General features: G+C 39.4%; 2 protein-coding genes across 10 annotated transcripts in view; one reads left to right on the top strand and one right to left on the bottom strand.

Moving 5' to 3' along the window:
• The window catches only part of SERPINE2 (serpin family E member 2), a 63,716-nt gene extending 55,523 nt beyond the window's left edge, over positions 1 to 8,193 (top strand). For all 3 annotated transcript variants that reach the window (XM_030802792.1, XM_030802791.1, XM_030802793.1), the window contains exons 6-9: positions 570 to 670; positions 2,971 to 3,057; positions 5,723 to 5,806; positions 7,443 to 8,193. In XM_030802792.1, the coding sequence (XP_030658652.1) occupies positions 570 to 670; positions 2,971 to 3,057; positions 5,723 to 5,806; positions 7,443 to 7,480 (310 nt within the window). In that variant the 3' untranslated portion in view covers positions 7,481 to 8,193. The remainder of the gene's footprint in view (positions 1 to 569; positions 671 to 2,970; positions 3,058 to 5,722; positions 5,807 to 7,442) is intronic.
• MRPL44 (mitochondrial ribosomal protein L44) lies at positions 3,064 to 26,181 on the bottom strand. 7 transcript variants are annotated; one of them, XR_004027819.1, is made up of 6 exons: positions 25,922 to 26,181; positions 23,565 to 24,033; positions 19,287 to 19,465; positions 16,255 to 16,465; positions 11,490 to 11,613; positions 3,064 to 4,452 (listed from the first exon to the last, which is right to left on the bottom strand). XR_004027819.1 is itself a non-coding variant. In XM_030802794.1 (5 exons), exons 1-4 carry the CDS (start codon positions 26,098 to 26,100, stop codon positions 16,270 to 16,272), a joined length of 1,023 nt encoding a protein of 340 aa, XP_030658654.1. In that variant the 5' UTR covers positions 26,101 to 26,181; the 3' UTR covers positions 11,625 to 14,049; positions 16,255 to 16,269. The 7 variants fall into 7 exon arrangements, 3 of the variants coding, with proteins under 3 accessions (XP_030658654.1, XP_030658655.1, XP_003272476.1); XR_004027816.1 differs by lacking the exons at positions 3,064 to 4,452; positions 11,490 to 11,613 and adding exons at positions 11,625 to 11,861; positions 12,603 to 14,049; XR_004027817.1 differs by lacking the exons at positions 3,064 to 4,452; positions 11,490 to 11,613 and adding exons at positions 11,625 to 12,768; positions 13,833 to 14,049.
• Between the last annotated feature and the right edge of the window lie 73 nt (positions 26,182 to 26,254).

Raw genomic sequence — 26,254 nt, 5'->3', positions numbered from 1 at the left:
ATGTTTGTAGATCTTCCTAAGTATTGGAACAGAGGGCCCACTACACCCGAGGGTGGCAGGGCCTATTCTTTTTTTTTTTTTTTTTTTTTGAGGCGGAGTCTCGCTCTGTCGCCCAGGCTGGAGTGCAGTGGCGCAATCTCGGCTCACTGCAAGCTCCACCTCCTGGGTTCACGCCATTCTCCTGCCTCAGCCTCCTGAGTAGCTGGGACTACAGGCGCCTGCCACCGCGCCCGGCTAATTTTTTGTATTTTTAGTAGAGACGGGGTTTTACCGTGTTAGCCAGGATGGTCTCGATCTCCTGACCTCGTGATCCGCCCGTCTCAAAGTGGGATTACAAGGGGAGCGCCTATTCTTGCCGTTAGTATGTATGACTCATTTTGCCAGCTAAGTGTTTGAGAGATAAGTTGTCCTTATCTGGTATTTAAATTTGGAATTCAAATTTAAGATGCAATTCAGATCAGTATTCAGATATTAACTTTAAAAGAATCAGTTTGTAAACATGCACCAACTCTATCATGTAGCATTTATAGCCTTGTGATTTTTTTTCTCCATTTCTGCTTTCATGCTAGGTTCACAGCCGTAGCACAAACAGATTTAAAGGAGCCGCTGAAAGTTCTTGGCATTACCGACATGTTTGATTCATCAAAGGCAAATTTTGCAAAAATAACAAGTATGTTCAATTTAAAATGTATTTGTATACTTGAAGAAAGTGTTACAAACTGAGACTGATTTGTTCACAGAAAAAGGATCAGAATTAGGAATGTGTTGCCCTAAAATTGTAGAAGGTTTCATTTGATATATTGCCAAATGATGCTATTGACCTTCGTTTATTTATTGACCTTCATTTATTATTTATTTTTCTTTTATCTTTTTATTTCAATAGTTTTTGGGATACAAGTGGTTTTTGGTTACATGGATCAGTTTATATAGCAATGAAGTCTGAGATTTTAGTACACTCCTCCCCCGAATAGTATACATTGTACCCAATATGTATTAATAGATTTTTAGCTCCTAACCAATCCACCCTCCTCCTTCTGAGTCTCCATAGTCCATTATACCACTCTGTATGCCTTTGCATACCCATAGCTTATCTCCCACTTATAAGCAAGAACATACAGTATTTGGTTTTCCATTCTTGAGTTACTTCATTTAGAAAAATGGCCTCCAGCTCCATTCAAGTTGCTGCAAAAGATATTATTTCATTTTTATGATTGAGTAGTAGTCCATGGTGTGTATATACCTCATTTTCTTTATCTAGTCATTGCTCTTGACCTTCATTTAAATCAGCATCCCCACATTTTGCACGTACATTTCATGGGAAGCCCCAGTGACTACCTAAAGGATTATGTCATGTATTGCTTTTATGAATATTGGCTCTGACTTAGGTATTGTCACTCTGTTTTCAAATGCCAACTTTTTCCTTTTGCTTGAAAAAAAATCAAGACTGCAGGCATTCACTATACCCAGATATGTATTTTGGCATTTCATGCTCATTAATCTGAAGCAATATAAATTCAAATGAATCTGATTAAAACTTTCCTTTGCCAAAGCAATTAAGGCATGCTTTTCATTTGCCAGCAGTATATGTACCTTTTTCTAGAGTTATGTTTGAATGGTCAGTCCTTTGTTCTTTAAATTTAGAACATAGCAATCTTTCCAAGGAAAAGCCATGGCTTGAACATTATTTGCACTCCAGTTTGCAAATAACCTTGAGTGGTAAGAAATTAGCTCATTACCAGCTTCAGTTGCATGCTAGTAAACACCTAGTACCTGTTCTGGGGACAAACATGACTCCCCTGGTGAACCTGCAGCTCTGTGGATATTCTGATAGCCGTTAATCCCTCATGACTCAAACTCAGGCCTTCAGCCCAGCAGCATTAGCATCACCCGGGAGCTTGTTTGAAATGCACAATCTTGGGTATAACCTAGACCCACTGAACCAGAATCCATTTTAACACAGTCCTTCAGCCCAGCAAAGACTGAGAAGCACCATTTTCATCTGCACTTTTCCCTTCAAGGTTATTCGTGGTAGCTGAAATACTAAATGGGGGGGTGTTCACAGGAAGAACCAGGTGCCCCAAATTCTCCTGGGAAGTCCTCTTTAACACTGCATGTGACTTGGGCCCTATAAATGTGCATCTCAGTCACAATTTGGTCATATTAGAGCTGGTCATTGGTGCAGATAGTTCAGAAGCAGATGACACAAAAAGCACATTATCCCTTTGCATCCAGACCTATGTCCCATCCAGACTAATGTCAACTTAAGTTTTAAGTTGACATTAAGTTTTTCATTCTCTGTGAAAGCTACACCCCGTGGGTGTTGCTGGAATGGTCAGAATTTGCTGAGAAGTAAAGTGAGTTCACCAGAATGTCCCTGAGGCACAACTGCATTTACGCATTGGCCCTTCCAGGAAAATCTAAACTCTTTTCTTGTTCAACACTCTTCTCTCACTAGCATGCCCATGAGATGAGTGGCTGTTGTGAAGAGCCAGGACTTACTCTGCCACTAACTAGCCATATGATTGCAGGGAACATTACTTAACATTCTAGGCCTCAGTTTCCCCATCTGTAAATGCTGTCTGAAATCCCTTCTGCATCTGCATTCTGTAACTGAAAAGTAATCTTGTTGCCTTGCTGCTTCCAGAAAACCGGGCTTCCTTTTTAAAGCTCTGCTCTTTTCATTTTTAAAATATAATTCTAGTGATCAGAATTGAATTGATAGAGGCACTAAATCATTTGAGGGCCTGGGCCCCTCTCCAGAAGTGAGTATCACAGTTCACGTAGCAGGGACTGAAATTCACAAGTAACAGCTGTCTGCAGCCTTCAACACCAGGACTGTCAGAGGTCACGTCTTCTGACACTTTAAAAATTGGAATTTGCCATGGCTTTGAGCTTTGAGGTTACTTCCCCAACCAACCAGTGGCCTGCCTATCAAACAAATGCTGATACTGTTTTATTTTCTGGAAACAGGGACAGAAAACCTCCATGTTTCTCATATCTTGCAAAAAGCAAAAATTGAAGTCAGTGAAGATGGAACCAAAGCTTCAGCAGCAACAAGTAAGCACTGGGTCACGTGGCAGGGCTTCCTCTAGCAGGGGAGCAAACACATTCCTGTATACTCATTGGTTGAGCAAATATGTAATGCACCTTCTTTCCAGCCAGGCACTGTGTGTGGGTTAACCCTCGGGAGACAGCAGTGAGTACAGACAGATTGAAGACCTGTAACCACAAAGCTCAGAATCTGTTTCATTAAAGAAAAGCATTTCAGTGAGAGAAATTCCTCTAGGACAGGAGTCAGCAAACTTCTATAAAGAGCCAGGTAGTATGTATTTCAGATTTGTGTGTCATACCGTCTCCATCACAGCTTCTTAGCTCTGTCATTGTAGCATGAAAACAGCCATCAATAATACAAGTAAACAGATGTGGCTGTGTTCCAATAACACTTTATTTATAAAAACAGGATTTGTCCTGGTAGACTTGCCTTGAGGAAAATAGTTTGCTGACCCCTGTTCTCAGGAGGATAAAACATGTTCTGGCTTCTTACTGGCAAAAAAGACCAATCTTAAGATTTAAACATAAAATAAACAACAAGTACTTAAAGGAAAATAGGCAATCAGGTCTATCCAGGATAAACCAAAGAATTCGCCAGCATCTGTTGAATTGCGGCAGGATTGCTGTACAGCCTTCCTTGATAATTAGAACATCCACATCTGCTTCCTTCTCAGTGGTTTATATAATGAAGGAGAAAACAGAACAATCCTAAGTCAGTTTTTTCACCCCTCATTATCCATAGGAAAATAGATGAATAGATTTGGCCAACTCTGTGAGCCCATAAAGTGAAAATCTTAGCTACACTTGCAGCTGGGTCAAATATCTCTGGTCGTTGAAACATACCAGTTATACTCACAATAGATGTGTTATTGCCTTTCTCGAATAAACATTTTTAAAATTCCTTTAAAGAAGTATTTAAAACAAAGACCCTGAAATGAGAGGGTTGGAAATTTTAAGATGTTTTTTGTCTTTTCTAGGTAATTTTAAGTAACATCTAAAAGTTATTGACCAATTTTGCCGAGTGTAACTATCAGGACCAGCTACATGGTTTGTGGGGTCCTGTGCAAAATGAAAATATTTTGTTCAAAATGTATTAAGAATTTCAAGATAGCAACAGCAGAGTATTAAACCCAGTGCAAGGCCCCATGTAACTGCCCAGGTCCTCCTGTCTTAGTCTGCCTGGGCTGCCATGACAAAATACCATCGACTGGGTGGTTTAAACAACAGAACTCACACTTCTGGAGACTGGGAGTTCAAGATCAAGGTGTTGGTGTTGGCAGGTTTGTTTCTCCTGATATCTCTGGATCTCCAGAGGTCGCCCCCTCCCTGTGTCCTCACATGGTCTTTTCTCCATTCGACACATCCCTGGTGTCTCTCCCACTTCAAATAAGGGCAACAGTCCTACTAGAATAGAACCCTACTTAACCTTCATTACCTCCTCAAAGGCATTATCTCCAAATACAGTCACATTAGGGGTTTGGGGCTTCAGCATATGAATTTGGGGGGAGACATAGTTCAGTCCATAACACCTGCTATTTAATATTTGTTTTTAATAACCTTGAGTAAAAGGGCTTGCCCCAGCATAACTGCAGGTGTTTCCTTTATAACATCAAGCCCAAGTGTTCAGTACTTCATGGGGTTTGAGCAAGAGGACTGAGCTCTTGCAACAGGCATGTGGTAGTAATGCCACACACCTACCCTCCCTTGAGGCCCTGGTTCAGGCTTATTAAATGGAAGCAAGCCTGGCAGACGAGGAATGGCCAAGACCCATGAGCCTAAAGAAGTTTGCTTTCCAAGTCAGATGCCTACACCTGGTAAGTTGAACAGCAGTATAAGGTAGTAGGTCCCGGATGAGTGGTCTACATTCCAGTGCAAAGGAAACCTAAATAGTGTGCCAAAGGAGAAGGCACAGATACAAAAGCTGATAATTGGGCTGGGCCTTTATATACAAAAAAGATTTAGAGAAGCTAAACAGGACCAGGGGTCAGGCACGGTGGCTCACGCCTGTAATCCCAGCACTTTGGGAGGCTGAGGCACGTGGATCACTTGAGGTCAGGAGTTTGAAACCAGCATGACCAACATAGTGAAACCCTGTCTCTACTAAAAATACAAAAATTAGCCGGGTGTGGTGGCACATGCCTGTAATCCCAGCTACTCAGGAGGCTGAGGCAGGAGAATCACTTGAACCTGGGAGGCAGAGGTTGCAGTGAGCCAAGATCACGCAACTGCACTCCAGCCTGGGTGACAGAGTGAGACTCCATCCCAAAAAAGAAAAAGGACCGGCAGCTTTATCAGCAAAGCAGATGGTGTGAATAAAAAATAGCTAATAACAATAAATATGCATTAGATGTGTTTAGTGGCAAACACTGTTCTAAGAGCTGTAATATGTCGTATTTAATTCTCATCAAAACTCTAGGAGGAGTAAGTACGTTTATCAGAGATGGTGCTTGTGTAGAAGAGATGAGAGAGTAATGTAAAGGGCCTGGCCCAAGGTAGGCTTAGTAAATGGTGACCGTTGAGCCTGTTGTAACATGGCCAGCCTATGGAACGAGCATTAAGTGTGTCTTCAGACACCAGCCTCTGAGGGTCCATGAAGCTAGCTAACTTGCTGGCCTTATGCTTACATGACTTCATGTAATGTGCACAACACATTTTCCTTTTCTTCCCATAGCTGCAATTCTCATTGCAAGATCATCGCCTCCCTGGTTTATAGTAGACAGACCTTTTCTGTTTTTCATCCGACATAATCCTACAGGTAAGTGACTCTCCTCTTCCATCATTCCCTCTTTGTTAGAATTTCAAAAGGTATATTGCACTCTTCATTACATCCAGCAGTGGTGCCCATAATCCATTTCCCTAATGTCAATAGTTGCAGACACTTTGAATAATATAACCACCCATGTTAAAGAGATAGGAAAATAAAGGCTGTGTTTACAGATGTGATGGAATCTTTTACACACTGACAGGATTTTAGGTTTTGCGGATTGTTTTTAACAGAGAGGCTCAGCATCCCTTTGGAACACTTTTGACATCTACTGACTTTTCCATATTTATATAAATGTGGTAGTTCAATTTTGCTAGAAGCTGTATAACTTCAAATTTTGTGTATTAGTCTGTTCTCACGCTGCTATGAAGAAATACCCTAGAGTGGGTAATTTACAAGGAAAAAGAGGTTTAATTGACTCGCAGTTCCACATGGCTAGGGAAGCCTCAGGAAACTTACAATTGTGGTGGAAGGCATCGCTTCACAGGGCAGCAGGGGAGAGAATGAGAGCCAAGGGAAGTGGGAAACCCCTTATAAAACCATCAGATCTCGTGAGAACTCACTCACTACCACAAGAACAGTATGGGGGAAACTGCTCCTATGATTCAGTTATCTCCAACTGGTCCTGCCCTTGATACATGGGGATTATTACAATTCAAGGCAAGATTTGAGTGGGGACACAGAGCCAAACCATATCACTTTGTAAGCCCACTCTATTATACCTTGGGAAGTGTTAATACGGTAGATTTTTGCTCTGTGAGTCATGGTTCAAACTTGGCTCTGGCCTTAAGCCTCATCTTTAAAATGAGGACAACAGTAGTGCTGACTGCTTATTACAATTATGAAGTGTAAGTTCATCTTTGTACAGAGGTTGGCTTCTTGTTGGTACAAGAGTGGGCACTAATATATTTTAGCTTTTACTATTTTATTTAATCAGTAATATAAGATAGTTCCTTATTCTCTTATCTCATTGCATCTGTGATGTTCTAATTGGCATGCTCCAGAACTGAGCCAGCCAATGAGGGAGCTTCTGGCCACATGTGGCTATTTAACATTAACTTTAAAAATTCCATTTCTGGTCGGGTGCAGTGGCTTATGCCTGTAATCCCAGCACTTTGGGAGGCCAAGGTGGGTGGATCACCTGAGGTCAGGAGTTCGAGACCAGCCTGGCCAACATGGCAAAACCCCATCTTTGTTAGAAATACAAAAAATTGGCTGGCAGTGGTGGTGGGTGCCTGTAATCCCAGCTACTTGGGAGGCTGAGGCAGGAGAATTGCTTGAACCCGGGAGGCGGAAATTGCAGTGAGCCGAGATCGCGCCATTGTACTCCAGCCTGGGCGACAGTGCAAGACTCTGTCTCAAGAAATAAAAAATAAAATTAAAATTCAATTTCTTAGTCTCACTAGCCACATTTTAAGCACTCTCTGGCCACATGTGACTAGTGGCTACCATGCTGGACAACAAAGATATAGACCATCTCTACCACTGCAGACAGTTCTACTGGACAACACTACTGAGCAAGAGGTCAAACATGATTGTTTCCCTTCCCTTAAATAGAATACCTTCCATCTTATTTTAAGGATTATTAATTTACCGAGTCATGCATTGTTTTCTTTTAATTCTGTAGGTGCTGTGTTATTCATGGGGCAGATAAACAAACCCTGAAGAGTATACAAAAGAAACCATGCAAAGCAATGACTACTTTGCTACGAAGAAAGACTCCTTTCCTGCATCTTTCATAGTTCTGTTAAATATTTTTGTACATCGCTTCTTTTTCAAAACTAGTTCTTAGGAACAGACTCGATGCAAGCGTTTCTGTTCTGGGAGGTATTGGAGGGAAAAAACAAGCAGGATGGCTGGAACACTGTACTGAGGAATGAATAGAAAGGCCTCCAAATGTCTAAAAGATTCTTTAAACTACTGAACTGTTACCTAGGTTAACAACCCTCTTGAGTATTTGCTGTTTGTCCAGTTCAGGAATTTTTGTTTTGTTGTTTTGTCTATATGTGCGGCTTTTCAGAAGAAATGTAATCAGTGTGACAGAAAAAAAAATGTTTTATGGTAGCTTTTACTTTTTATGAAAAAAAATTATTTGCCTTTTAAATTCTTTTCCCCCATCCCCCTCCAAAGTCTTCATAGCAAGCGTTATTTTGGGGGTAGAAACGGTGAAATCTCTAGCCTCTTTGTGTTTTTGTTGTTGTTGTTGTTGTTTTATATAATGCATGTATTCACTAAAATAAAATTTAAAAACCTCCTGTCTTGCTAGACAAGGTTGCTGTTGTGCAGTGTGCCTGTCACTACTGGTCTGTACTCCTTGGATTTGCATTTTTGTATTTTGTACAAAGTAAAAATAAACTGTTATGAGTAGTAAAAATAAAGCTATTTCTCTGCTATTTGAAAATACAATAGAAGAAACTGAGCCTTTTAAACATTCGTCAGCCTCTTCTAATTATGTAAACATCAGGAAATTCAAAGCTCGGAGACTTTTCCCATCCTTTTCCTCTAGACCTGACAGTCAAACACTTCCCCGCTTCAACATGTCTCATTTTATAGATCACTTCAACAGAGTAACTATTACAGTAATCCTAGTTCTACTCTTAGCTACATTCACTCCAGCAATGGCTAAGAATTCTCAGCAAAGAAACGGATTTTGTAGCAAGTACAGAATGAAGTTGCTGGGTACCATGTATTTTGGAAATCCTGGGGGAACAGGAACTGTTTCATTTTTGGTGACAGGCAGGAGTGTTTTTGAAATGACAGGGTTTTTTTGTTTTTTTTTGTTTTTTTTCGAGGTAACTTTCCAAGTTGAACTCAAACATCATAATTCTTTTTTTTCTTTTTACAGAGACATGCCTCACCATCTTGCCCAGGCTAGTCTTGAACTCCTGACCTCAAGTGATCCACCTGCCTCAGCCCCACAAAGTGCTGGGATTACAGGCATGAGCCACTGGCATTCAGCCTACAAATACCATAATTCTGAGGTTACCATTTGCCTGCTTTTTAAAAAACTAATTTCTTAAAGATTTATGCAGTCTAACCTAAATCAGAATTTAAGTTTAAAACATTTATCAAAACTTAAAAACATTTTTTTCTTTTTAGCCCTTGAGTTCTACTTGCCTTAAACTATACATTAAAACCTCACATTTGGCACTCCATCAGTTTGCCATTTGGAATTATTATTTGTCAAGTGGGCTGAGCTTTGCTGTTCCCAACTATGTATGTGTGCTGTTTTTTTTTCTTTTTTTTTTTTCTTTTTTGAGACAGAGTCTTGCTCTGTCACCCAGGCTGAAGTGCAGTGGCGTGATCTCGACTCACTGCAACCTCTGCTTCCTGGGTTCAAGCAATTCTCCTGCCTCAGCCTCCCCAGTAGCTGGGAGTACAGGCATGCACCACTGCGCCTAATTTTTGCATTTTTAATAGAGACAGGGTTTCGCCATGTTGGCCAGATTGGTCTCGAACTCCTGACCTCAGGTGATCCGCCTGCCTCGGCCTCCCAAAGTGCTGGGATGACAGGCGTGAGCTACCGCGCCCAGACTACATTTTGATATCTTTAAGTCAATGGTCTGTAGGACTTGTCTTACTTCAAAATGATCAAATTTATGGAAACTCCTTTCCCTGAGGGAAACTGAAATAAATTTAGACTCCAAGACTGCCACAAAAATTACAGGCCCATGATTGATAGATCATTTTTGCTGTGTAGACATGTTTTCTTTTTTTCCTAAAACTTTTTTTGAGAAATTTAAATTTCCATTTCCATTTTGCCACCTAATAATTTGCTTTTTTTTTTTTAGAGATAGGGTCTCAGTATGTTATCTATGTTGCCCAGGCTGGTCTCAAACCCTTGGACCTCCCAAAGTATTGGGATTATAGGAGTGAGCCACTGCACCAGGCCTCTAATAATGTTATCTGCAAACATTAACAATGTACTTGGTGTGATGCAGAATGGTGATTTCTCATTTTGCAAATTTCTCATTTAAATCATGCCATCACTCCAAGGTCTCTCAGTTGCCCAGGCTGTAATGCAGTGGTGTGATCATGGCTCACTGCAGCCTTGAACTCCTGGGCTCAAGCAGCCCTTCTGCCTCAGCCTCCTGAATAGCTAGGACTTACAGGCACGCACCACCACACCTGGCTAATTTTTTTTTTTTAATTTTTTTGTAGAGATGGGGGTCTTTGCTGTGTTACCCAGGCTACTCTGAAATTCCTGGCCTCAGGCAGTCCTCCAGCCTCAGTATATAGACATGTTTGAGCAAATAATGTATCTTATAGATTAGATGTCACACTGAGTTTGAACAAGAGACAGGCTGCAGTTTTCCTAAAGTAACAAAATGATAGACCTTTGTTAAAACTGAGACAAAGGTCATGTAGTGTAGTCACTCTTTTGACAGGTCATGAGATGGGTACTTCTGATTCTGCCTTGGACACTGTGGAGGAAGAGAGTAGGTACTGACCCAAATACACTGAAAGCTCTGACTTAACTGGCCTTTGACTCTGTCCTAAAAAGGAGAGATGACAGGAAATTTTGAAGCAAAAGAAAATCCCAATCGTAACAGAAGTTTACAAAGAGGCCCAAGGGAGTGGCCTTTGTACCAGCAGTGCTGTTTTCTGAAAATGAAAAACTGAATAATACATGAGATTCACATGCAGGGCGGGTAAGAAAGAGCAGGGATGCAGGCATTTCCCCTGGGCCAGCAGAGTAGCAATTGCCCACTTCCTAAGAGTGATCAGTGGTGACAGCTGGGAGAGAGGTGCGAGCTGGGTAAGCTGGAAGGTGACTTCTATGTCCTTGACCTCCTGTGAATGTTGAAAGACACTGTGTCATTTGCCTACTGAGAGTCAGCTTTGGGAAGCCAAAGAGTGGAAGACACTACTGGCTTTAAAACCCCGTTTCTCTGGGGATTCCCAAACTGTGCCTTCGACCATGTCTCAAATCTTGAAGAAAAAGAGATAGAGATGTTGTGATTTAAATGAGAAATCTGCAAAATGAGAAATAGCTGTTCTTCATCACACCGAGTGCATTGTTGGTGTTTTCAGATAAAATTATTATTAGGTAGCAAAATGGAAGTGAAATTTTTGATTCTTAGTGCCATACCTCTTTCATCTAAGTTTATGATCCCACCTTGACCCTCTCTTGAATCTTGAAGATAAAAATAGAGATGGTGTGATTTAAATGAGAAATTTGCAAGATGAGAAATCACCGTTCTTCATCACACCAAGTACATTGTTAATGCTTGCAGATAACATTATTATTAGGGGCTTGGTGCAGTGGCTCACTCTTATAATTCCAATACTTTAGGAGGCCCAAAGGTTTGAGACCAGCCTGGGCAACCTACTGAGACCCTATCTCTTAAAAAAAAAAAATTATTAGGTGGCAAAATGAAAATGAAATTTTAAATTTCTTAGTGCTATACCCCCTTCATCTGAAGTTTATAATCTCTTGCCAAAGGTAAAGTGAAGAATGGCAGGCCTCCATGCCTATCCTTCCTAGACAAAAAACAATAAAAAAATCCCAGGACCAAGAATTGAGTCCTGATGGTGGACTGCCAGGAGCCTCATGAACATCACTGTCAAGTCAGTTCATCTGATGATGGTCAGCTGATTTTTTTTTTTTTTTTTAACTAGATTTGTCTTATTAACTGTGTAAGTTTATTGCTAAATGTCTCCTGGCACTTACTGATATGTCTTCATGTGAAGATGCTGACATCAATAGTTTATGTACAGGAAGCATCGTCAGAAAGTCAAACTCTTCCCCTCTCGGAAATATCCTTCTCTGTCAATGACCTCTTTACTCATGTCTTCTGCAAAAAAGATCAGAATAGAACAAACTGAGTTCATTGGAAATTTGAAAAACAAAATAGGGACAGGGTCTTGCTATGCTTCACAGCTGGTCTCCTGAGCTCAAGCAATCCTCTTCCCTTGGCCTCCCAAAGTGCTGAGATTACAAGCATAAGTCTCGGTGCCACGCCTTCATTTGCAATTTTAATACACAACAGCTCAGGTGAAAAGATACTCCTTGAACTCCTCTGAATAATCAAATACTGTAGTTCTTCCTCAATTGAAGAAGGAGTAAGTTAATGTTTTTAATTTCCCCAATTGTTTTTCTCCCAGAAAGTTTTCTTAAACCATTAGTCTTCTGTAGTTAGTAAACACTAATAGGCAGGCAGATAAACGAACAACAAATAAATAGTCATGGAAAGCACAAAGACCACCAATGCCAAAACAGCTTTTTTCAAGAGCGCGTGTAATTGTGATTTTTGATTGCATAAGTTCCAGGAAAAAATTGTTATTGCTTTGCATGATGGGATTAGATCTAGCAATCGTTCTTGGTATTATACAGAGACAGCCATGGCTTTCAAGTAAGTGCTTTGATACCCAACCAAAGTTAAGAGCCTCTAGGTCCCAGAGGACAACAGTTGAGGGACTTTGCAAACTAAGGCTGGGGGAGATGGAACAGGGAAGAACTGAGGGGAAGAAAAACAAAGTGGGCTTAGGATGGAGAACTTGGGCAGCATGCCAGCAGCTGAGCATCCTCAGTGCACAGCCCTCTGCTAGGGAGGCTGTGAGCTGGCCGCCCTGATGGGAAGACTGTCTACGTCTGGCTTCAGGAACTGTCTCGATGGACACAGGATTCCCTTGCCTCCACAGTGCATCTTCTCCTATCAACAAAAGGAAGTAGGAAGACACACCAAGAAGAGGCCTGCAAAAAAGTCTTTTAAAAGTTTTATCTATGGCAGCCCTGCACTCTTCCTTCTTTCCAGGGAATAGAAAAGAGCTCAAAAATCCATACCTTCACATCAGAGGTGAATTGTTCATACATCAAATTCTTATCCAAAGGCGAGGGAAGAACAAGGGGAGCTGGCTCCTGAAGAAGTATTCATGGAATATTAGAGCTGAATGGGGCCTTGAAAAGTCATATTTCATGGTAATCCTGTGCCATATAGACATAATCTTTCCTGTTATCAGTAGAAAGTAGATTCCCCATAATGGCACAATTCACATACTAAATTGTGCAATAGGATTACAGCACCATCTTGTGGCCAAAATCAGTACAGCGCTGAACACAAAAAGCTCCAATTTGCTCCGTTCTTACTTGGAGTTTAGTATTAGTTTCTAGTTTACTTTCTTGTGACCACATACAACATTGTGAGAAAAAAAATTCCTCATTATACATATGCATATAATAAAAGTATGCATTTAAAAGAATAGGGGTTATGTAAGTCTGTAGACATTAATGTTACATTTTTGGCTAGGGGATTTTTTGGTACAATTATGCTTTGGGCACAGGGAACTGGAGAGTGGGAAAAGGTGGAAAAAGTCAGAATTTCAAAGTAAATGACTAATGTCTTTCTCTGGTGTGAACCTAAATTCAAATGTCAGTGCTTCCTTCCAGTCTTATGACTATCTTATCAACATGGACGAGGCATTAGTCAAAGAGCTAGTCCTTCACATGGTCACTGAATGCTCTTGGTCACATGCACCATTTGATGACATCCTTGTACCCACGTTCCTTCTGCCCATATATCATACTTATGCAGTTAGGCTCATAGGACAAATAGCTACTCAGAGACTGGTTCCAAATTTCAAGCTATATTTGATATGCAATTGAAAATGTATGTCAATTTTTCTAAATTTCCTACATTTCTACCCTATTTTAGTGGGTGCTTTAAAAAAGTACAACAATTTAAGTTCAAAGAAGGCTTTACTTAGAAATATGTTGAAATTACATTCTACATAAGGCATATGGATCTCTACTTGCAAAGTAGTTTTATGAACTAGAGCTAGACTTGTCCCACATGTAAATTTGGAAGCATTCAAGGTTTAAAAGCTTGAAAACCTAAAAGGATAGTTCCCCTCCAAGCTTGTAGGTTAAGGTCCTGCAAACTCCCCTGAGCAGGAGAAATTTGGGAATGCACAATCAGCACTATTTGGGGGCAGGGGGCAGGAAGGATTACTGGGTTTGCAAATGAATTCCCTAGACTTTCTTAATGTTTACCTTAAAAAAAAATTAGAATCATACCACAGCTAGATTCTGCCATCTCACAGATGCTGGATAAGTGGTCAGAAGACATGTCTTGCTTTCCAGAAAAGTTCGTCGTATAATCTCTTTTCTCCTACAGTGCCAATGAGATGCTTATCAAATCATGTTTACTTGTGAGTAACACACATAAATGGCATTTTACCACTGGTTTTGGTCCTCTATCTTTGTGTTCCATTACTAGGAGTTGAAGTTAACTCTGCAAAAAAGGTAAAATATAGTTGACCCTGAACAGTGCAGGGATTAGGGATGTTGACCCCTCATGTAGCAGTAAATCTGTATATAACTTTTAACTTCCCAAAAACTTAACTCCTAATAACCTATGGCTGACTGGAAGCCTTACTGATAATACATTAATAAACAATCAATTAACACATATTTTATTATATATGTTATAAACTATTCTTACAACAAACTAAGCTAAAAATATTAAAGGAATCAAAGGAAGAGAAAATATATTTACTATTCATTAGGTGGACATGGATGATCAAAAAGGTCTTCATCCTTGTCTTCACGCTGAGTAAGCTGAAGAGGAGGAAAAGGGGATGGTCTTGCGGTCTCAGGGTGGCAGAAGCAGAAGAAAATCTGCATATACATACTGATCTGCACAATTCAAACCCACGTTGTTCGAGGGTCAACTTTAACTCGCTTTTAACCTACTAATTCAGTCAACTAGTTATTTTTCAAATTTTCCCCTCCAAAAAGTCTCTGCTTTATCTTTGGGAGCTATAAACCCTGTAAGATAACTCAAGTTCCACTTTCCTAGCCAGTCTCAGGAAAGGCATTTCAAAGTTCCTTCATCTTTCTTTATAAAAAAATATCAGGCCGGGCGCAGTGGCTCACGCCTGTAATTCCAGCACTTTGGGAGGCCGAGGTGGATGGATCATGAGGTCAGGAGATTGAGACCATCCTGGCCAACACGGTGAAACCCCGTCTCTACTAAAATACAAAAAAATTAGCTGGGCGTGGTAGCACGCACCTGTAGTCCCAGCTACTCGGGAGGCTGAGGCAGGGGAATTGCTTGAACTCAGGAGGCGAAACTTGCAGTGAGCTGAGATGGCGCCACTGCACTCCAGCTTGGACAACAGAGCAAGACTCCATCTAATAAATAAATAAATAAATAAATAAATTCATGGCAAAAGTACTGTTGGTTTTAACATTTTACCTCTTTTCTATTCTCAACTCGTAGGTCCTGCTATTCTTGTTAAACCCTGGGAGTGACTACTGGAAGACTCAAACTAAAACTTACTGTTGCCAAAGTTTTTAAAAAATGATAAATGAAAAGGAATTTGCAGTTAGGGGATTATTGAACTGACCACAAAGGATTAGAAAACCAAAACCTCTCTACTGAATTAAATGTGTTCCAATACCTAGAACAGTGCTTGGTACATACTATTATTATGACTGGAATACAAAATTGAACTGATAAATACCTGCTTTATTTTCCCTTCACCACTAACATTTTAAGCTGTTTTTGAGTTTCAACTTCTTAGAAAAGGCAATTTCTGAAAAGCATAAAATTTGCCTTTTCCTATTTATAATAGAAATTGAATAAGAAACATACTAGAAGTATACACGATTTTAAACTTAGAATTTAGGGATCATGTAAATAGCTGCCTACTTATAATCTGTACTATGCATTTCCCAAAGAGTTTTAACATTACTATTTTAGTTAAAATTGTTATTACAGAAGCGAAGTTCATCAACCTCCTGCCATTACTGGGTATATCAAATTAAAATGCAATGTAACATGTGGAGAAAAAAAACTTTACTGGTATTACAGCAAAAAAATTCACATAAGATACATAAATTATGATACCTCAAAGCTAGAGGCAAATGAAATACACCTAATTATACAAATTCTATACAATTAAATCAAGAACATTAGGAAAATTTCTTGCAAAAATGTCAAAAAAAGATTTGATCTGGTCGGGCACAGTGGCTCACACCTGTAATCCCAGCACTTTGGGAGGCCATAGTGGGTGGATCACCTGAAGTCAGGAGTTCAAGACCAGCCTAGCCAACTTGGTGAAACCCCATCTCTACCAAAAATACAAAAATTAGCCAGGTATGGTGGCATGTGCTGCTAGGGAGGCAGAGTCCCAGCTACTAGGGAGGCTGAGGCACGAGAATCGCTTGAACCTGTGAGGTGGAGGTTGCAGTGAGCCGAGATCGCACCACTGCAGTCCAGCCTGGGTGACAGAGTAAGACTCCATCTCAAGAAAAAAAAAAAAGATTTGATCAAACCAAGATTTTAGAAAAACAAAACCAAAAGCACTGTGACTTGGTTAACATTTATTTAATTTTGAGAACACAGTAAAAAACAGAAACAAACAAAAACATCATCTATTTCTTCACAATTTTGAAAATGTCTGGCTTGAAACACCTTTGACATTTATCTCACTTTTGCTGTCAAGTTTCAGGCTGCTGCATCCATGGCTGGCTGGCTGGCAGTGATGCTCTTTTCTGCTTTCAAGGTTTCTGTGGGCTTGGAATAGTTCCAAGGCCGTCTATTTTCTGTGAATCCATAAAGTTTTCTAAGGGCCACTCGAGCAGCCTCTTCTTCTGCAACCAATACTGTTTCCCCAGGTCCTTCTGCAATCAACTTTTTATCACTAGAAAGAGAACAAATAGTAGTCTTAAATTACATGGAATATTGTAAGACAGTACACAAAGCAGTTATAAAGCAATTATGCCTTCTACATCTATTTCAATAACACCCATTAGAAGTAACACAATAGCTCTGATAGATCATCTTTTGGATTTTAACTAGATTTGTTGCAGGTTCATTACATATGGTAATTAGACAAAGATGCACTTATGTTTCCTTAGAAATATATACAACTCTATCAAGTCAAAAAAGCAAGTCGTATCTACGTTTTCAATCGTTGATGAGAGAATTGGAAGAATATGTAAATAAATATCTCCTTATGAAAACCTGAAACTAGTAAAATTATCTGGAATTATGACTACTTTTATTTTTAATGTGTGATATAACTTGGGAAAAGATTCTGTTGAAAAAATTATGCCTTTCGAGTCTGTCATTTAAACTTTAACACAAATGAGAAACCAGAAATCAGTTCTATATTTCAAATTAATAACTTTAGGCCGGGCATGATGGCTCACGCTTTTTTTTTTGAGACCGAGTTTGCTCTGTCGCCCAGGCTGGAGTGCAGTGGCACGATCTTGGCTCACTGCAAGCTCCGCCTCCTGGGTTCGCACCATTCTCCTGCCTCAGCCTCCTGAGTAGCTGGGACTACAAGCGCCCGCCAACACGCCCGGCTGGTTTTTTGTATTTTTAGTAGAGACGGGGGTTTCACCGTAGCCAGGATGGTCTCGATCTCCTGACCTTGTGATCTGCCCGCCTTGGCCTCCCAGTGGCTCACAGCTTTAACACCAACACTTTGGGAGACCAAAGCAGGAGGACTGCTTGAGCCCAGGAGTTTGGGATCAGCCTGGGCAACATAGTGAGACCTCTGGAAAAAAAAAAAAAAAAAAAAAAAAAGATATAGTATATAAATAAAAAGAAAAAAAAAAAGAATGTTAGAGCTTCAAAACAGGCTCAGATTTTAAAATCATTTTATATATTTCTAATCCAGTCTAATTTATTCCCAAGTGAGGAAACACTCAATGTTGGCTATGAGTATTCTATCGATAAATCTAACGTAGGTATTCCTCTGCTTTACTGATATTTCTAGATCATAACCATTTATCTTCCTTAAAAATGTAAAATGTTCCTTCAAGGGAACAAAGAATGTAGAATGTGCACATCAAATAACTATAATCCTATTTTTTTTGCTACTTCTGAAATATATTTAACTACTTCCTGGAAATTTTCTGACCTAAAATTTCATCTGTGCAATTAAAAGAAGCATCTCCTGAAAGTTTCATGCATGGCAACTGCATTTACTAAATCAGATTCAGTTGGCAACTGCATTTACTAAGTCAGATTCAATATAAGCTGATTTGAAAGTGAAGACCGAAACCAAATTAAAGAAAAACTAGTGAAGCTACACAAATAAAACAACAACAATATGGAATAAATTTGCTAAAAAACATCTGTTATGATAATAATTGGAAATGAAACAAAGGTTACATAAGTTAAACTTTGTAATAATAAACACATACAAATTTGCACAAAGTTTAAGAATCAGAAAAAGTCATCTTAAAGTGAATAACGAGCATAGAATTTTGTTTTTAGTCTAATGTTGCTGGTTTTATCACTGATCATGTTTTAAAAAGTCATTATGTAAAATCTACAAAAACACTACTACCCAATAGTAATCACTGTAGTGATATGGCATATTACTTCTTACATTTTTTTTTTTTTAGATAAAAGATCATTCTCCAAAATGTCCCAATCTCATTAAAAATTCTTTTAAAATGTCGCCTGTAATAGCTGTACTATATTCCATCATGTACATATATCATTTCCCTCTTGTGGAATATCAAATTTATTTCTAATTGTTTTTTAGTTCAACAACTATTTACTGACCACCATGTCCCAGCAACTGTTCAAAGTATGGAGCATAAAGAGGTAAACAACAAATGTCTTTGTTCACAAAATTTGCCTGCAAATTTAAGGCAAACAACCAAAACTTGAGATACCAAAATCAAAGAACATAAAAAATTTTAAGATGCTTGGCATTTTGTCAACATTATTCACAGAAATATGGTACATTTTTTTCCTACCAGCAGTGTATAAACTGATGATAAAAGATATGTTTAAAAGGTTTGCCAATCAGGTAAGGAACAAAGAGTATCTCACTGTTTTTGCATTTCAATAAAACTTTTTACACTATCCATTTTCCCCATGTGGTAACTTCTATTTCTTTTATACTTACAAAGTCTTTCATGATACAAGGATCAGAAAAATATTTACCTAAATTTTAATCTAGCTATCTTAAATATTCAATATTTACATTTAACACTTTAATCTTAACATCTGAGATTAATTTGGGGCAGGTCAACTTTTTACTAACAAAACTAAAAAGCTCTCAACATGGGTTGATTTATACATTTTGATGGATAACTAAGGCCCTTCTTTTTCCAGTTCTAGGCTCAGCTGAAGCTACTGACAAGAATGGATTAAGGTTAAATCTGTAACACGAACAAGTCAACATTTGTACTTCTACACAGAAAAATTTAAGATAACACACTGCAAGTCTATAGCAAATAGCTGACTGACAAAAGCTACTATTAGCAAAACTCAGATTCCTCCTAAGCATAACTAGCGGGAAGGGAAGTAGTCAATAATAACCATGGGGAAGAGATTTTTAAAAAATCTTTTCATGCAATTAGAAGTTATGTTAAGGAATCTGAAGAGGTTATGTTAACATTCCTTATGGAATGTGAAGAGTGTTTTTAAGGCTTTGTGAGGAGTCTGTTTTTAGGATTTCCTCAAAGTTATAAAGTTAAGATTAAAATTTCACTAACCAGTATAAGCCAACAAAATACAAAGGCAAAGCTGTGGTGCCACCAGACTGCCTAGTAAGTCTTGATTCAGGAGCTGAAATATTCCTTTTCTTCAGTTCTTCTACCAATAGCCCCATGGGATTTATTATCTTCCACATCTCAAAGAGCTCTTTTCCAGTCATTTGAGTAATTAAGAAGTCCTGCATATAAAAATATAATTTATACATTTTAATTAGTAGAAAGAACATTAGGACAATTCAAAATACATTTTTTACACTTTTTAAATTACAGAAGCCACAGAGTACATTTTTAACAGAAATTTAAAACTTAATGGGAAACGAAAGACAAAAAGTACTATTCTTTTTCATTCCCATAGTTTTTACTAAATTTTATTACAAAAATCATAGTTGGATTAAAAAAATCTACAAGCCTGAGAAACCTATTTCAAGCAGTATGATCTACCAAAATTCCACAGAAGGTAGAATCCTATAATTTTTTTTTTTTCTTTTTTGAGACAGGGCTTCACTCTATTGCCTAGGCTAGAGGTGCAGAGGCATGATCACAAGCAGACTGAAACCTTGACTTCCTGGGCACAAGCAATCCTCCCAGCTCAGCCTCTTCAGCGCTGAGACTACAGGTGCACATCACCATACTCGGCTAGCTTTTAAATTTTTTATAGAGATGAGGTCTCCATAAGTTGCCCGGCCTAGTCTCGACTCCTGGCCTCAAAGGATCCTCCAGCCTTGGCTTCTCAAAGTATTGGAATTACAGGCATTAGTCACCATACCCTGCCCTATCTTATAATTTAGAATTATATTCCTACTAGTAAGAAAAAAAATATTTAAAGAATTAACGAATAAAAAGTAGTAACTTCTCATAGAAACTCATGTAAAATGGCACTCAGGGCCTCTAAATAACAATACTTCCTCGATTAATAATGTTTTTAAAAACTCAGCCAGGTGAGGTGGCTTACACCTGTAATCCCGGCACTTTGGGAGGCCGAGGAAGGCAGATCACTTGCGGCCAGGAGTTTGAGACTAGCCTGGCCAACATGGTGAAACCCTGTCACTACTAAAAATACAAAAATTAGCCAGGCGTGATGCTGCACACCTGTAAACCCAGCTACAAGGGAGACTGAGGCACAAGAATTGCTTGAACCTGGGAGGTGGAGGTTGCAGTGAGCCAAGATCATGCTACCACTACACTCCAGCCTGGGCAACACGGCAAGACTCTGTCTCAAAAAATAATAAAAAATAATTTAAAAAAATCGTTTAATAATGTCACATAAACTTTTAAAACTGTAACATAGTAGTAATTATTTATATGACTAAGATAACTGAGAAATTATGAACATTCAAAGCAGAATTGATTTTGCCAGTAAAAAGTATTATGTTGTATAGAAACTATGGAAGCAAACATTAATTTTCACAGCAATTTACATATTCCAATTAACTTATATTAACAAACATTAGTAATATGATAACAGGATGGATGGATGGATGGATGGAGGCAGGAGGGAAGAAATTTAAAAAGATCACTTAGTTCATGAAATGAAATCAATTCATTACAACACTCCTCCAAGCACCAGAACACTTTCAGCTTCATTAATAAAAAATATTAGGCCGGGCGTGGTGGCTGATACCTATAATCCCAGCAGTTTGGGAAGCCGAGGTGGGAGCATCAAAATCAGGAGTTCAAGACCAGCTTGAACACCATAATGAGACCACGTCTCTACAAAAAAAATTTAGCTGGGCACAGTGGCACATGCCTGTGGTCCCAGCTACTAGGGAGACTGATATAGGAGGATGGCTTGAGCACAGGAAATCAAGGCTGCAGCGAGCTGTGATTGTGCCACTGCACTCCAGCATGGACAACAGAGATGCTGTCTCAAAAAAAAAAAAACTTACAAATCCATTCTCAATAGGGGATTTTGAAATGTTTTAATATACAGAGGTAGGGCTGGGCACGGTGGCTCACACCTGTAATCCCAGCATTTTGGGAGGCCGAGGAGGGTGGATCACGAGATCGAGACCATCCTGGCTAACACGGTAAAACCTCGTCTCTACTAAAAATACAAAAAAATTAGCCGGGCGTGGTGGCGGGCGCCTGTAGTCCCAACTACTCGGGAGGCTGAGGCAGGAGAATGGTGTGGACCCGGGAGGGGGAGCTTGCAGTGAGCCGAGATTGTGCCACTGCACTCCAGCCTGGGCGACAGAGCAAGACTCCGTCTCAAAAAAAAAAAAAAAAAAAAAAAAAAAAAAAAAAAAATATATATATATATATATATATATATACACACACACAGAGGTAGATACGCCGTATATGTATACACACATATATAAAAATCACTGAACTGCTATCTGTCATATAGAATAACCAAGTGTAAGGTAAGGAAACACAACTCTTTCCCATCATCTAAGATATTAATAGGAATATAGAAAGAAAGCTCAATTTTTCTTAAGTGATTACCTTCTATTGTCTCCTTCTATTTTTTGCTATTTGCTCCTGGTCTTAATAACTTATTAGAATTTTCTAGTAGGGTGTGAGTTGAATACTCCAATCTCATCTCCCCAGAATAGGGAAGCAGTATGAAGAAATGATGTTTCTCAATGAACATCTGATCATTAAAAACCTCCCACTTAGAACAACTCCAGCTGTCGCTACACAAGATCATCCAAATACATACTCTGTAGCATGGCTAAGAGTGCTGTTCTAATTTCCAGATGCAGAGATATCACCTGGAGAGCTAGTTAAAATACAGATTCCTAGGCCCTACTCCCAGAGATTATGTACTCTGAGGGGGTGCCTGAGAATTTGCATTTCTATCAAGTTCTCCAGTGATGCTGATACTGATGCCCAAACCACTTTCTTAGTAATACTGTTAGCTCTTCTGTACACTGGCTCTTAAAGGTCCAGACTCATCTCTGATCACTTCGCCAAATGCAATATGATCCAGCCACAAAAAATTAACTGTAGTTCCCAAGCACGAGCTCATCCTTGACATTGTCTTCCCAAAACATCCTTTTAAGGGGCACAAATCACTTCTGCAAAACCTTTTCTAGCCTTACTAAAGTTGGTTGTTGCCTCCTCTAAGTTCACTCTGCACCTGAAAACCTCCAGGAAAGCACTTCCACATTGCATTCCATCTGAATAATGAGCTGTGAGTAGGATCAAATCCTATTTAGATAGTGGCTTCAGAGCTCAGCAGAGTGCCTGGCCCATAGTAAGGCACTCAATATTAAGTGGATGAACAAATGAAACAGGACAATCCAAACCTGTCAATTCTACTATAAGAGACATCAAAGCTCAACTTAGAAATAGATATTTGAATTATCTATGTTTCATAAGATCTTTACTTGGAACTGTTAAGATGCATTACAATATGGTAAATATTTCCAACAGTTTCATGACTACCTTGTAGAATTTCAAAACGGTGACCAAAAATTATTTAGAGTTTTAAAACTTACTCCACAGAGGTTATAGTTTGGAAATCAAAAAGGACTTTGTCAGAATTTCTATAGAAAAAACTAACTGGGGGGAGAAAGATAGGTCTTACCTATGAACAAAGCCTGAAGTGTCAGTAAATACAGATATTCTCTAACAAAATTATCAAACTTGGTATCAAAACTAAATGGAAAGATTCCAACAGCATGTGATGCTGGTTTAAAGACTGAACGTCAGTCAGATAGGTGCCTGAATCAAGACTTTTTTTATGACTTAAAGTGATTGTGTGGACTCACTATTATCAAAAAGTGAACAAAATCTCGTTTTCATCCAATGGCAGAGGATAAAACTTCTCCCAGTTAATAAATTATAAAAGGACAGTGGGAGTCAAGTTGTACCAATTACATAAGAATCTGAATTAGCTAAGCCACTAGCTAACAAAGAGGTATACATTAGAGGGACTTGAAATCCAAGATTTCATCACTTGGAAGAGCAGAGAGCAGCTGGTACTGAAGCACAGGCCTCTGCATAGTGTCCTTTGACTTCACTCATTCACCAAACATCTACTGAGTATCTCTCATGCAGGCAGTATCTTTGGCCCTAAGGATGTAAACTTAAAGATGATATGGCTTGTGGTCCTTCAGAAATCACAACCCACAATTTAATATTCACTTCTGATGATATCCATAATAAGAGACAACTGGAATAATTACAGCCCTTCCATAAAAAACCTTTAGGTCTTTCTCAGTTTTTCTTGGGAGAAAAATTCACTTCCAAGGTGATATATCAAAGAAGTGAATTACAAAAGAATATTTTCCCTTCTATCTCAAGCATGTCCAATTAATAATTACATACCCTGATGAAAAGTGCAGTCCTCTCGGGTCCACTGCTCTGTAACAGGGCTCCAATAACTGCAAAGAAAGTCTGCTGTAATACAGTCGGGGGCACTGGGAATTCCTCACTCAGTGTTAACTGCTCCACAGCCAAGTTTCTAGCCACGTGACACACGACTTCCTCACCAGTGAGAAAGTCAGTAAGATTTTTGATGCCTTCAGTGGGCAGGTCTGGGTACTCGTCTTCAAGGAATTGTGTGAGGCAAGTCTGTGAAAAAGATGTCCCTTGTTCGGATAGTTCTTGATTACTTTTAAGATTCAGAAGAACAGCTTCTTTCTCTATCCCAAGTTGTTGGCGTTTGGCCTCCTCACTTTTAATATAGCAGCTATTAACAAATGCAGTTTTGAGAAGATCTAAGGAAAAGCTTTCTTGTAACCGATGTCCAAAAGCTTGTATTTCTGCATGGTAATCCCAGTTCGGCTTCTCTGAACTGAAAATGTAAAGATAGTAAAGAGAACAACCTGTTACTGTGATATAAAAATTGTTCACTGTGTTGTAATGTTATTAATCATATAAAGGAAATGAAAGAAGGTTCTATTTCTTTTTAATGCCAGGCTGATATTCTAAATGTTAAGACTGAAGTCAGATACTGGCAGTCCTTTGCTATATTCTACACATATGATTGAATTAATTTTCTCTTTGATCCAATTGTCACATGAAATTGGTTCTTCAATATACAAGACCAAGCCATTAGCCTTTTAGGTTCCTTATTTCTGCTCTAACCATGAAACTATGTTTTATACCTAAGTATGAAACATAAATGTTAATTTCACAGATTCAAGCCATAAACACTAGTTATGTTATATTTGCAGTCATCTCTCAGTATCTGTGGGGGATTAGTTCCAAGGACTCTCCTGGACACTGAAATTAATGGATGCTCAAGTCTCTTATATAAATGGTGTAGTACAGGCCCACTTCATTTCATTTTATTTCCGTCTATGGTGCTTCACAGATTTATTGCATTTTATTTTTACAAATTGAAGGTTTGTAGCAATTCTGCATGTTCTCACTTTGTGTCTCTGTGTTACCATCTTTTAGCAATAAGGTATTTTAAATTAAGGTACATATATTGCTTTTTAGACACTACTACTGTACACTTAATAAACTACAGAATAGTATAAACATAACTTAGGTATACACTAGGAAACTAAAAAAGTCATGTGACTCGTTTTATTGTCGTGGTCTAGAACCAACCCTACAATATGTATGAGGTATACCTGTATTTGCATATAACCTATGCACATCCTCCTGTATACTTTAAGTCATCTCTGGATTACTTATACGTAACACAATATAAAACCCCTTTAAGAAACAAAGGGAAGCAAAGTATGAAAACCTGGGTTGAAAGTCATAAGATATACATATAACATATACACCTATATAATCTGTCCAACCCATAAAGTTTCTTCCAACTTTGAGAGCCTAAAATACTTAACCTTATAATAAACAAGGGAATGGGAATTAAGAAGAGATTTTATTTTTTGCCATAATCTTCTCTGTTAGAAGACCATTCCTACTGGTAAGAGTTCAAAGTGGATCAACATTTTTTGAACGGCAATGTTTAAGTACTAACAGCTTTCAAAATTTCATACTACATATGCGTCCCCAAAGATGAAATAAAGATATACGCTGTTACATAGGTTTTCATGGCAATAATATGGAGCTCATAGGCCCATATACAGAGCCATAAAAAAGAGTGAGGTACATCTCTTTGTAATGCCATGACAACATGTCAAAGACACATTATTAAAGAGAAAAAGATGAAGAAATTTAAATTATATAAAGTATGATCTGGTTCGAAGCTATAAAAACCTGTGTCTCTCTCTGCCAAACCTGTTACCAGAACAACATTAATTAGGGCAAAAATCTAAAGCTAACTTTTTTTCCTTTTACTCTAGACAGCAGACTTCAGGTTGTGGATTAATTTTTTTTCTCCTTAATTTACGATGCTGTGGACTGCTTTCTTCCTGCTTATCGGAATTCTCAGGCATTACAAATGGGGGCTACAACATCCAAGTCCACATAAGGAAGACCCTCCAACTAGCCCCATTTCTCCCAATTTTCAGTAGACAAAATCCTAAATTGGTAGTTTCAAAACGTCTGGAGCAGCCCGAAGCTCTACCGCCCGCGGCACAAATCCATTTTGTTTGCCTCAGGCCACGCGTCCACAGCTCACGGGTATCTCTATCGCAAACTTCCTAAGGCTTATTCCAGGGGCGCATCAGCCGCAGGCACGACGCCGCGGGAAGAAGACCCAGTGTCTGCGACCGCCACCCTAAGACCGCCACCCTGAGACCTCTTCCCGAGGTGGCTCCTACCGGCGCACGGGCGGCGGCGGGCACCGCAGAAGGCGCCGCCGCTCTAACTCCTTCTGGAAGCGGAAGGCGGCGCGGAATCCCTTCTTCACTCCCCGAACCGGAGGGACCAGCTTGGGGGCGACTGGGGCCAGGAGGCAGCGAGGCCCCTGCTGCAGCAATCTTACCAGCCCGGACGCCATTGCACGGGAGAAAACGATGGAGGACGGAACGAAAGTAGCCGGGCCAGTGTCCCCGTAACACACTTCCCCCGGAACCCGGAACGCGGAGAGAGGGCAGGGGCAGAGACAGCCCCCGGGGCGGGGCGACTGAGAGAGAGCGGGGGCGGAGACAGCC

This window comes from Nomascus leucogenys, chromosome 22a (genome assembly GCF_006542625.1).
Source record: "Nomascus leucogenys isolate Asia chromosome 22a, Asia_NLE_v1, whole genome shotgun sequence".
NCBI classification, from domain to species: Eukaryota; Metazoa; Chordata; class Mammalia; order Primates; family Hylobatidae; genus Nomascus; species Nomascus leucogenys.
Note: the sequence above shows the minus strand (reverse complement) of the source record. Positions and strands in the feature narration are given on the sequence as shown.

Bases quoted from the DNA above. Each gene is read 5' to 3' on its own strand.
- MRPL44 (XM_030802794.1), bottom strand. From the start codon at position 26,100: ATGGCGTCCGGGCTGGTAAGATTGCTGCAGCAGGGGCCTCGCTGCCTC. The intron at 24,034-25,921 runs GTAGGAGCCACC...TTACATTTTCAG, and splicing joins CCGCCGCCGCCCGTGCGCCG to TTCAGAGAAGCCGAACTGGG. The intron at 19,466-23,564 runs GTATGTAATTAT...TTTTATATGCAG, and splicing joins GGACTGCACTTTTCATCAGG to GACTTCTTAATTACTCAAAT.